The sequence below is a fragment of the Stomoxys calcitrans genome, chromosome 2, assembly GCF_963082655.1.
Source record: "Stomoxys calcitrans chromosome 2, idStoCalc2.1, whole genome shotgun sequence".
NCBI lineage: Eukaryota > Metazoa > Arthropoda > Insecta > Diptera > Muscidae > Stomoxys > Stomoxys calcitrans.
In genome coordinates, this window is record NC_081553.1 from 50,828,491 (window position 1) to 50,842,035 (window position 13,545).

General features: G+C 42.0%; 1 protein-coding gene across 1 annotated transcript in view; it reads right to left on the reverse strand.

Annotated features, from left to right (window-relative positions):
• LOC106086404 (cadherin-89D) overlaps positions 1 to 13,545 on the reverse strand; it is a 75,111-nt gene that overhangs the window by 21,652 nt on the left and 39,914 nt on the right. The window contains exons 8-11 of the mRNA XM_059361442.1: positions 11,325 to 11,961; positions 10,948 to 11,271; positions 10,720 to 10,883; positions 1,622 to 4,765 (exon numbers count right to left, since the gene is read on the reverse strand). Of these exons, the coding sequence (XP_059217425.1) occupies positions 1,622 to 4,765; positions 10,720 to 10,883; positions 10,948 to 11,271; positions 11,325 to 11,961 (4,269 nt within the window). The remainder of the gene's footprint in view (positions 1 to 1,621; positions 4,766 to 10,719; positions 10,884 to 10,947; positions 11,272 to 11,324; positions 11,962 to 13,545) is intronic.

The window sequence follows — 13,545 nt, forward strand, 5'->3', positions numbered from 1 at the left end:
TCCATAAACGACATACATTCAGCCGCGTTATTTTCATCTAAAGGGTTCACCACTTGACCTTACTTCGTTTGATCTTTCGAGGTCTACAAAGGATCACATAGCTCACCGCATGCAATCACTCACCTTACTCAGAGATCGGATTATCTGCTTTCAAATACGATATTGATGCAGTCTCCCAGAGAATTTCCGAAAAACGTCCCACTTAACTTATCGATTCATACATATCCCTGTTATTCCTTACTCCTAATCAACAGTCGCTTGACGTTCATAGATTGGAAAAATAGTCGTTTCGGCGTGTGTCAAGGTCCTTCGCATAAGAATTTCTGGCTCCGGGTAGTTTTCAGCTCATGGGTCCACTACTTATTCTAAGTTGGTTTGTTCTTTCAACTTCTACCAAGAAAAACGTCGCTTACCACACCTATCCACTAGTCTATTATAGCAACCAGGCAATCTTTCGTCAGTGCCCCAAAGGTTTCTTAAAAAAATCTGATGCAGTCTTTTTACAACTTTCCGAATTATTGTCTCAGTTAACGTCTCCAACCGTCCAGCGCCCAGATCGTTCTGTCGTAACGCTCGTTCGTCTTTCTCCGGCAATGACCATAATTTCAATAGGATTGTACCTCAATACCATTCCTCATACGCCCTTCATCTAAATTGGTTGTTGTTGCAGCCACATTTGCATGTGAAGGCGGCGATACTCGTCAAGCTTCTGTATGTAAAAAAGCTCGTTCCGATCCAAAGGACCGATCGCCGCGGGAAAAAGTTGGCCATTGGTTATATACAAAATGCATATTTGCCCATGAACATTCCATTAAGGAGCAGGGGTAAACATCTCACATATCAATGAGTCCAGTCCGATTCAAGTTTAAGCTCAAGGAGAAGAATTTTGAGTGAGGAGAAGTTTTTACATGGCATAATACCTCACAAATGTGGCCAGAGTTAGGAGGGGATAACCACCGCCGAAAATTTTGGGATGCTCTCGCCAGGATTCGAACTCATGCGTTCAGCGTCATAGGCGGACATGCTAACCTCTGCGCTACGGTGGTTATTGGTAGCGCAGAAGTTTAAAGGCGCCAATAACTCACCTTGTCATATGGAGCATCATAGGCACTCAGTATTTTGGCAAGAGCCGGTGCAGCCCGGCCTCTCACTGAGACTCTCCGCTTGGTACCGCTGATTGTCCACGACTGTCATTGCAGTTACTCCATATGTAGCATTCAACTATCCGCAACCTGTGTACGCGCCCAGTAGCTCGTAACTAAGCTTCTCGTGACAGCTTTGAGCACCACACAGATCGGACCTCAAAGTTCCAACCTGTGTAGTGCTCAAAGCTATCCCGTGAGCGGGGCCTAAATTGGTAAGGAGTATATGTCGGCCAATTTGCAGTTGCAACGTCAATGTCACTAATGTTTAACAGGCCCTTCAAGGGTATACTTTTCAAGCAAAGTCAATCATACCATAAGCAATATTTCAGTTTACAAGATTTTGGGTTTCGGGCTTGCCCTAGATTATTTGGTCTTAACTTTGTCAGGTTTTTGAAAACATAAATTCGCTTAAATTGTTCCTCCCTTTAATTTACAGATTTCATATAAATTTTATAACCTTAAAAAGTTCTACTTACGCTGGTTCCTTTCCTCCTATATGGGGCTCCAGCAAACGCACTCGCACCTCCATACCAATGGCATCGCTCAAGGCCAACATCAAGGCATCGATTTTCTTCTCCACATCCACTGGCTTGCCAGCCACCACCACACGCACCTGTTTCTTTTCATCAATGACATAGACAAAGACATTGATGATATTGCTTTTGCCATCATCTGCCCCCGCCCTATCCATGGCCTTTACATCAAATCCATACACTCGATCAGTAGTGGACTCAATAGTACTGATAAGTCTAATCTTGCCACTTATCTCATCAATGGCAAATAGACGGGAGTGATCGTTGAGCAAACGATAGCGTATTTCAGCATTAAGGCCAAAATCCGGATCACTGGCCTCCACACGAGTTATGGGATAACCAAAATTTGCCGATCGTGGCACCACAGCTATAATTGGCTGCCCTGAGGTCTTAAAAACGGGAGCATTATCATTCTCATCCAGAATTTTTATTAAAATACGACATTCATTGTGCTCCAAGCCCTCGAGACGTTCATCCACCACGGGGTAGGCTAAGCGGGTATAAGTTCGACCCTCACGATTAGGTTTTTCACCTTTTAAACGCACTTGATAGCGTTCCATTTGTTCACGATCAAAGGACTTCAGAGCGTAGAGGATGGATAATTTGGGATCAAACTCAAAGGGTGGATAGGCATCTTCCAGTGGATCTTGACCTTCCTCCAGCCAAAGAGACCATTTCAGTGATTCAGGCTGAAAATCTTTGGTGAAATTTACTTTCATCAGCTCGGTGGGTGCTTCATTATTTTCCAGTATTTGTATTTCATAGTATTGGTGTTGGAATATGGAAGTATTGGTCAAGGCCATAATATCCAGAGGTTTGGGAGTGGTGGTTGTGGTAGTGGTCTCCACTATAACCTGACCCTGCAGGTTTATCAAGACTATGGCTGTTGATGACAGAGAGGGACTACCCAAGTCGGATGCAATAACAGTGACATTCAAGTGGCCATAGTTATTGTAGCCCCGGAAATTCGATATGGTGGTTATGATACCTTCCCTGGAGTCAATGTTGAAGAGCAATTGATTATCATGATGCTGTAATGAATACAATACCAGGCCATTTCCATTACCCAGATAGTCCTTGTCCAAGGCATTCACCTGCTTGACAAAGGACCCGATTTTGGTATTGCGATCCAAAAACGATTTATAGAGAGGCACTTTCATAGTGCGGTCCGGTATGTCGGGAATATACAACTCTGCCTTGACCAAATCATCATAGCCTATGAATTCAGGTTTATTGTCGTTCAAATCCAAGACATTAACCTCCACCTCAACCGAGGAGGAGAGACGATACAAGGGCTCAGCATTATCATAGGCTATGACATGGAAGTTATAGGTGTCCCTTACCTCCCGGTCCAGGGAACCAGTGATCTTTATGACGCCGGACAAGGGCTTTATCTTGAAAGGCAACTCCGAGTCACTTAGGGCATATGAGACATTGGAATTCTCTCCAAAATCCAAATCCACCGCCAAAACTTGACCCAAAACTGAATCTTTGTATTCTCCCTCGGCAGTGTCAAAACTATACCAGCTCTTCTTAAACACTGGAGCATGATTATTCACATCGATGATGGTAAACCTTAGGCAGGTGGAGTCTTGCAGATTGTCTATATCCGAGGCGGTGATGTTTAGTATCACCTCAATATTGGCCGCCAGGGGATAATTGACCATAATCTCTCCTGTCAGTTTATCTACAGTAAAATATTTGTGCTGGTTAAGTTTGCCGGGTAATTGAGTGCCAGCTCCATACAGTTTCTCCACATTCTCCATTACTATGTCATATTGAACCTGGGCATTCCGACCATAATCCTCATCAGTGGCGGTGATTTGTAGGATTTTCTTTTGCACTGGAGTATCTTCATACACAGCAAATAGGGGGCATTTACTTAAACCCCCCATGGCCCTGGCTATTCTGGGACGTCCCCTACTTCTGGCCAGAGATCGTGGTCTTGCTGCCGTTTTAGTCTCATTAAAGCCTCCCTCTGCAGGACTAAGACGAGGTGAACCTGGTATAAAATAGGGAGGCAGCACTATGTTGCTGTTCAGCGAGGCCATATTGGGCATTACATTCATTGAAGACTCCACAAAATATATCTCCATATCGGTGGTATATTCCCTTATCTCCACACGTGAATCCTTGAACACTGAAATTCTTTCAAAAATGGGGGCATTATCATTGACATCAGCTATGAGAATATTCAAATTGGCATAGGAACTCAGGCCGCCCGAGTCTATGGCAAATATCTTTAAATTATATATCTGATCTTTTTCACGATCCAAAGGTCTGGATCCCGAATAGGAGACCTTAAAAAAGGGCTGATTATGCATTCTTAAATTGAAAGGTTTCAGATCTGCTTGCATTTCCAGAAACTTCAAATCATCATTCCATTGATCTGAGAGATTGAAGACATTGAACAGTTCCGGCTTGCGAGGTAAATTATTGAGGATAGATGCATTCTCCTGCTCCACCCAGGTGATATCGAATAATTCACTATAGTCTCCTTGTAATATCACCTTAAATTCGGCATTCTTGCCCAAATCCTTATCCGTAATCACTATGGGCTTGTGCAAGGCCACCTCCACACCCTTCACACTATTCTCCTTTATAAGGCCCATGTAGTTTAGATCATTAAACTCTGGGGCATTATCATTGACATCATCCACTTTTATCTCAACCTGATATATGCCAGCGCCACTCACCAAACCAGTGGTGTATTCCACTATCACCGTCAGATCGTACGTGTCCTTTTGTTCACGATCCAAGCCCGTAAGAGTTAACAGAGTACCATCTTCAGTTATGGTGATCTTATTGATCACCTCTTGCTGATTGGCTATGATATAGCGCAGCTTGATGTTATTCTCTTGGGCCAGGCGTCGGGGCAAACGCTTCCTTGTTTGCCGTCTTGCCGAAGTTTTACTGCGAAATCGGGAGTTTAGGGTTACATTTGCTTCGGGTGCGGCGGGTAAACTTCTAAAAGACTCCAAATCGTTGTTGACAATGTTGATGCCATTCTTGTAGAGTAGTTGTCCTATTATGCCTCCTACGATATTCTCCTCGATGTGGAACTTGATGATGTTCATATTGATCTCCCTGCAAAGAATGCATAAAAAATTATATGAAAGTTTTTTTATGATTTCAATAGAATATAGCCCAGCTTTGGTCCACATTGTTTCATCAAATTCGGACCGGCCAAACACCCATCACCTCGGATATATATATTAATCACACAACTCCCTGTACTAAATTTCAGGAAAATCGAATAATAAATGCTTATTGGTAGCTACATATATCCAAATAAAGTCAGATCTAGACTATACTCGATACGATAGTCGAGGGGCCCGTCACAACTCATTGGACTAAATTTTAGCAAAATCGGGTAATAAATGCTTCTTTTATGGCCCCAAGACCCTAAATCGAAAAGCGGTATATATGACAGCTACTTCCACATATCGACCGAACTGAACCATATTAAGAACGGATATGGGGCCTAGCGTTATATAGCCCAAAACATTTTCGCTCCAAACGACAAATGTCATATCACCCAAACGATGCAACAATACCCAAAAACCATTTTTCCAAATGTCAGAAAGCCCAAATGAGTGTTTTTATATAGCCTCATTTATTATCCGATTTCGGTGAAATTTGGGATATGGAGTTGTGTTAGGCCTCACGACATCTTTGTTCAATACGGCCCAGATCGGTTCAGATTTGTATATAGCTGCCATATAGACCGATCTCTCGATCTTGGGTCTTGGGAGCAATAATTGTCCGATTTAGCAGAAATTTAGAATAGTGTCCGAAAATTGTTGCCGAAGTTTAAAATAACTAGTTGCGTTAGGCTCTCCGACATTCCTGATTTACACGTCTCAGATCGGTCTAGATTTGGATGTAGCTGTCATATATACTGATCTCCCGATTTAAGGTTTTAGACCCATAAAAGGTGAATTTATTAACCGATTTCGTTGAGATTTACCACCATGAGCTCTGTTGGGCCCTTCTACATTCGTCCCGAGTATGGTCAAGAGCAGACTATATTTGGGTATAGCTGACATATATACCGATCTCCCGATTTCCGTTCTTGGGTCAATAAAAGCACGTTTATTACTCGAATTTCGCAGAAATTTGAGACAGTGGACAGTGGTAGGCTCTCCAACATTCTTGTTCAATATAGTTCAGATCGGTCTATATTTGGTTATAGCTGTCATATTCACATACCGATCTCCCGGTTTAGGTTAGGCCCATAAAAGCTGCATATTTTAACAGATGAATTTGGTACAATTAGTTGTGTAGGACCTTACAAAGCCTTCCTGACTATGGTGGAGATCGGACCATATTTAGATATAGTTTCTATGAGTGTGTAAAAAAGTAAAATTAAATGCGCAAGGGCGTTTGAAGCGTTGACTGCGGCGTTTGCGAGTCTACTATGAGCACAACAAAATTTCAATTTTGGTATAAACGATTTAAGGAAAGCTGAGAAGATGTCAATGACGATGCTCGTCCTGGTCGCCCGAACACGCCAACAACCGATGAAAACATTGAAGCAATGAAGAAAATGATTTTCAATAATAGTCAAATCAATATCAGAGAGATTGCAGATGATATTGGCATATCGTTCCGCTCATGCCAAGCAATTTTTATGGATGTTTCAGGCATTAGCCAATGCGGCTTCCAGGGGCTAAAGAAGTTAAATCGGAGATTGGTTTATAGAGGATCTATATCTGAACCGATATGGCCCATTTGTAATCCCCAACGACCTTCATCAATATTAAGTTTCTGTGCGGCTAACTATACGCGTTCAACCGCTATCGTGATTTCGACAGACGGACGGGCGGACATGGATAGATCGAATCAGAATGTCGAGACGATCGGGAATATATATATACATTATGGGGTCCCAGATCAATATTTCGAGGTGTTACAAACGGAATGATTAGATTAGTAATATATCCCCATCCTATGGTGGTGGGTATAAAAATCAAGGTATTTCAGCAAGTTTTTTTTAATAAAGACTTATCTATGAAATTACTTTTTTTGACCAAAATAAGCAAAAAATACACTTTCTTCACATTTTTTTACTTCCAAACTGTATAACTTTAAACTGAGTTATCAGATGTTTCCACATTTTGCTCCAAAAATGTTGTAAATTTGGTTAGAAATCGAAATCATGCATACAAATGGAAATCGAACTACAAATGCGTTCGTAAATTGCAAAATACAAAGCAAGCCTCGCTCAAACTTGCAAAAAAAAAAATTAAAACTCGAATATCCCCAAAGCAAGGCGAGATATTGTAGACCTCAAGCGGCCTTTTCTTGTTGGTATTTTTGAGCACTATCCAGCAAATTGAAAACGGACCACAAACGAAGATTTGGCAGCCCCAATAAATTTTCGAAATACCGTGGAGACCAAATCTAGGTTCCTGCCAAAAGGCGCCTGGACAATCTAGAGCCTTGAAATTTTGCACACAATCTCGCTTAAACCTCAGCTCCTACCTAACAGTTCTCACATAGCATACTTTTTACTAGTTTTTTTCCGATTTGGTCCCACTGTGTTACGTTTCAAATGGGGATTTGGCAGCTGCGTATTAGTTGAGTCGGAACAATTTTGGTTTGCCGAAGGAGGTTTACTTTTTTAGTTGATATGGGCGTCAGATGGTCTTAAAGAATGGCATTCACTCTGTAGCTTATCACCACTTTCGCTGCCGTATGCTGTTGAATGCTGTTTAAGTCCGCCACATACACCTGCAGGTTAACCTTGTAGAGCTGACCCTTTCGCTCCAGACTATGAAGAGCGAACATGATGTGTCTGGGCCACCACCAAGGTGGTGATTTGGATGATTGCTGCGATAATAGTTCTGAACATTAGGTTTATGTTAGGTTAAAGTGGCAGTTTGTCATCAGACTCACTTAGATTTTTTCGTTCATTGTGATACCACAGGAACACGGAAAGGAAAATACCTATCCAGATCCCTTTAAAAAGCCCAAAAACTTGCAAATGTTCATACCCGCTAAGTCAGACAAGTTCTCAAAGAAATGAGAACCTAAAGTTGAGTACCTTCTGACTGCTAGTGCAGGATACACACGGTAGGTGTTCCATAGACTTTTCTTCTTCGATGTCCTCACAGCTTCTGCAAAAGTCGTTAATGGCAACCTTCAGCCTGTCAGCATGTTTTCCGATCAGATAGTGACATGTCATGTCATGTACTACACAATGAATGAGATGTCTGTTCTAGCCAGCGATAGTAAAGGGGTAGACCTCTTCAATTCAATATTAGACCACATAATTTTGGAATGGTTACAGCTCCCTCTTTGTGACCATCTATCATTCGTTGTCCTTCGGGCCTGATACTGAAGACTTAGCTGACATATCGCTAGAAGCATATCCATAGATTGCAGTTCCCCTAGAATACATGTTTCTAGTTTGGCAAGCTCGTCTGCTATACAATTCCCTCAGATATGTGTATGGCCCGGCACCCAGAACAGTTCAGTTATGTCGTTGAGATATCTGCGAAAGTCGAGGGCGGTTTTTGTGTTCAGAAATACGTTCTTCGGCTATTTAATAGCTGCTTGGTTGTCTGAGATGTTTATGCCAATCCACCACTACTTTAATTGCTAAGATCTCCGCTTGATACACACCGCAGTCGGGTAACTTTCTCCATATGACCAAAGCCCTGGTGTCTAGTTTGGAACCTTCTATTACCAGGGCTATTGTAGTTCCCATCTGTTCTATCAGAAATAGTGGTACAGTACTTTTATCAAAAAACGGCGCAGAGTGTAATCTACACTGCCTGGAACATGGAAGATTGTATCAAGGAAAACACACAAATCTCCCCTTAGCCTCACAGCAGTGGTCACAGCAATTTGTCTCTCCATAATGTCCAGAGGCATTTGGTGTAGCAATAAATTGAGTACATCAGATTGTGTCGTTTTGTGATGCACAAACAAGTGCATCCTTTGGATCCGATTGAGTATTCAACAGTAGGTGGACTTTTGAAGCGCCATCCACCAGACCACAACACCATATAGCATTATAGGTCTGAGAACTGCAGAACCAGGGTCTTCATGATTGATGTCGGTTTTACATTATTATCAATGTCAAGAAATTCTACCATTGTATATTCCTTGACAGCGAGAGAACCCTCTATGTAGCCGACTAGGTCGTGAAGGGCTATTTAGCTATTTGCCTTTACTATTGTACATGCATGCTGCTGCCGAGACGGGCGATCTCTAGGGATCTTTGCCCTAAGATATGTTTCTATCAACCTCTCAGGAGTCTTCAGCATGAAATATGACAGACTAATAGGGCGGATTTCCTGCTTTTTAAATGAAAATGACCTTTTTGTCCCCCCATCCCAAAGAATACAGGCAGAGTATATCTCCATAAGCCAAGAAGCCAGTCGGTCACACACTGTTTGTAATTCAATCGGAGATACATCATCAGCACCTGGCGACTTAAGGGGTCGAAAATTTTTTCGCCCAAAGGATTTTCGCCCCAGACACTATTTCCCAAATAAACTTCGATGAATGCATTCCGATGACAAGCTTTTCTAGAGCCACCTTGTTGTTCGTTATAGAGTTTCCCGAGAAATGTATGCCAATGAGTAGTTGTAGCGTTTCCATACTAGACATTGTTCATGCATTCTCTGACTTCTGAATATATCCCATCGTAATAGGTCTCGAGGATAAAATCTTCCTTAGCCTAGAGGCCCCGGGTGTATCCTTCACGGAGCCGCAGAATTCTACCCAGGATTTATCTGGGCCTTCCTCAGCTCGCTCTTGTATCTTCTAATCTTAGCCTTAGAGACGTCCGAACCGTGTGGTGCCCTTGTGGCTTTCTCTCTGTTGAAAAGTTGTCTGCAGTCCTTCCCTAGACCAACCAGTTCTGGGGTCCACAATGGCGGTCGCTGTTTGCCCCTTAGCTTGCCACCAGGACATGCTGATGCAAGCAAGTCATTCAGGACCTTCGTTTGATCATTATGTCTGTATCTTCCGCCGTTTCCACTTCCTTTTCTGATTTAGAAGGATAGTCGTGAAGATGTGTGTGTCGAAATCTATCCCAATCCGCCATTATTCTGTAGTATTTTCGCCAAGGCCCAAACCGATGATCGGAGAAGCTGTGGTCGGCCCGGCCTAACTTAGGTTTTTATACCCTACACCAATACACCACGCCCGATTTTCACTCCACTGCAAGCACATTTATTGACCAATCTTGCCAAAATATTGCACAACGCTTTTCTCGATGAATACCACAATATGCATAGAGTTTGGTCAAAATCGGTTCAAATTTAGATATAGCTCCCCGAAATTCGGCAGGAGGGAATTTTTCTTGACTCTCAATATTACTGGTGAATTTCATGGAAATCGGTTCAGATTTAGATATAGCTCTCATATATCGACCGATTTAAACTTTTAGAGTCACAGCAAGCGCATTTATTGATCCATCTTGCCAAAATTTTTCAAAACACTTTCCTCGACGACTGCCACAGTATCTGAAGAGTTTCCGCGAAATCGGTTCAGATTTAGACATAGCTATCATAAACATGTTCGTCTGATTTTGAGAAATATTGCAAAAAAGTGATCATTTGTTATCCGATTCTGTCGAAATCTTGCAGGAAGGATTTTCTTATGACTCTCAAAATTACTGGTGAATTTCATAGAAATCGGCTCAGATTTAGATGCCATAGATGTATATCGCCCGATTTAAGAGCCACTGCAAGCGTATTTATTGACCAATTTTGCCAAAATTTTGCACAAAGCTTTCCTCGACGACTACCACATTATCTGAGAAGTTTGCTGGGAATCGGTTCAGAATTAGATATAGCTCCCATATATACGTTCGTCAGATTTTGGGTAATGTTGTCCGTAGTTTTTACAGTTTGAACATATTTGCTCCCCGAGGTTCATCAAAATTGGTTCAGAATTGGATATAGGTCCCACACATATACATAGAGGGTAGGTGTATGGTATAATACAGTCGGCACCGCCCGACTTTTGCCCTTCCTTACTGGTTTTTAACTTGTTACTTGTTTTCGGCAATTAATACTCACTCTATAACCGGTCTTAATGGCACTTGATTTTCTGGCTTTGAAATAACATGTATTGTGACATTCGTTATAAGAACACCTTCGTCGGTTAAATCCGGAGCTGGTACCGTAGTCAAGGGCTGATTACTGCGAGCCATCACCAAAGGTTGAGTGGCATTGGCAAAAAGCTGAAAATATTAAAAGAAATTAATAAAACATTCTTTTTTTAGGTTTTTTAAAAACAAAACTTACATAATTTGCCACCGCCTCAAAATGATAGACCTTTCTCTTGAACTCTTGCAACTCCCTTATGACGGTAATTATACCGGATCTTTCTTCAATGGCAAAGGGTACACCCTCAGAATAGGTGTGCAGTAGATCATACATAATCTCATCATCACTCTCGTAGATAAGGGTGGTTCTAACTTGACCCACTGAGGTGCCCAAGGGAGCATTTGAGCCAATCCAAAATTCATAGGGAGCTCCTATGAAATCTATGGACTGATCATCCAAAGTTGCAAAGACCTCTATGGTTATGACGGCCAAGGAAAAGCGGCGTTCCGAGGGATTAAGGGGCTAAAAACAAAATAGGTATAATCAAATAAAAAATTTTAGAAGGAGCTCCTTACCTGATCACTGGCCTCCACAAACACTGCTATTCTTCCTCTCCTCAAAGGTCCCGAAACATAAATCGTTCCATTTTTATTATCCAAACGAAAAGGTATGTAACCACTTTTCTTTGGCCTCTGCATATCGTAGATCAGCATACCATTGGGCCCCTCATCGGGATCCAGAGCCAACACTTGTCCCACCATATAGCCCACAGGTGCTGTGAGGGGAACTTTAAACTCATAGAGATTTCCATGTTCAAATTTTGGCGTATTATCATTTTGATCGAGTAGTGTAATTTCGACTTTAACAGAATTTGGTGAAGGTTTTTTGAGATTGACATCATCCATGTATGAGGGCATTCTTTCCAAAGCCTCTACTTCCAAATGTATGGCCTTGCGTTTTTCACGATCCAAAAAACGATCATCACGCACTGTGATCCAACCCGAGCGAGAATCTATGCAAAATGCCCCTTTGGCATCGGCATGTTCCTTGAGATTGTAAAGGAATTCGGCATTTTCGCCTTGATCACGATCCACGGCATTCACTTGCAGGACACTAAAGCCAGTCGGTAGATTTTCCACAATGGATATATTGTAGAAATCAGCTTCGAATTCCGGAACATTGTCATTGAGATCGAGAATTTCTACTTCGATTCTGAAAAAAGGAAGAAAATAGCGAGAAATTTTAAAGAAATTGTCCTAATTATGTGTTTACGGCTGGAAATCTCACAAATATTGTCAGAATCAGGTACCCCGATAAACCTTCATTAGAAAAGTGACGCCAACCGCCGCTTCGATGGATATGGTCAACAAACGTATGTTTCATATTGCCTTAATAAAGGGGCCTCGGACGCAACAGTGCTGCCGCGGAAACAAGTAAAAGCGTACTAAGTTCGGCCGGCCGAATCTTGGGAACCCACTACCATGGATTCTGCAAAAATTGTTGGGAGTCATAACAGAACACTATGTGCAAAACTTCAGCAAAGTCGGACAAAAATTGCGGTTTCCAGGTGCCCAAGAAGTCAAATCGGGAGATCGGTTTATATGGGAGCTTTATCAGGTTATAGGCCGATTCGGACCGTACTTGACACAGTTGTTGCAGAACGCTATGTGCGAAATTTCAGCCAAATCGAACAAAAATTGCGGCTTCTATGGGCCCAAGAAATCAAATTTGGAGATCGGTTAATATGGGAGCTATTTCCAAATCTGAACCGATATGACCCATTTGCAGTCCCCACCGACCTACATCAATATTAAGTATCTGTGCAAAATTTCAAGCGGTAAGCTCTGCGCGTTCGACCACTATCGTGATTTCGACAGACGGACGTACGGACCCACGGACATGGCTAGTTCGACGCAGAATATCGGACGATCAAGAATATATATAATTTATAGGGTCCTACATCAATATTTAGAGGTATTACAAACGGAATGACTAGATTAGTATACCACCATCCTATGGTGGTGGGTATAAAAAGGTGACGCTTATCTGGCATCATTATACCCTCCACCATAGGATGGAGGGTATACTAATTTCGTCATTCTGTTTGTAACACCTCGAAATATGCGTCTAAGACCCCATAATGTATATATATTCTTGATCGTTGTGACATTTTAAGTCGAACTAGCCATGTCCGTCCGTCTGTCTGTCCCCAGCACGCTAATTTTCGAAGGAGTAAAGCTAGCCGCTTGAAAATTTTGCACAAATACTTCTTATTAGTGTAGGTCGGTTGGGATTGCAAATGGGCCAAATCGGTCCATGTTTCGATATAGCTGCCATACAAACCGAACTTGAGTGTTGACTTCTTGAGCCCCTAGATGGCGCAATTCTCGTTCGATTTGACTGAAATTTTTCACGTTGTGTTCTAATATTGCTTCCAACATTTGTTCGAAGTATGGTCCAAATCGGTTCATAACCTGGTATAGGCGCCATATAAACCGATCTTGGGTGTTGACTTCTTGAGCTTTCAGAAGGCGCAATTCTTATTCGATTTGGCTGTAATTTTGCACGTGGTGTTTTGGTATTACTTCCAATATTTGTGCGAAGTATGGTCCAAATCGGTTAATAACCTGCTATAGGTGCCATATAAACCGATCATGGGTCTTGACTTCTTGAGCTTTTAGAAGTCGTAATTCTTATCTCATTTGGCTAAAATTTTGCATGAGGTGTTTTGATATGACTTTCAAAAACTGTGATAAGTATGGCGCACATCGGTATAGAACCTGATATAGCTGTCTA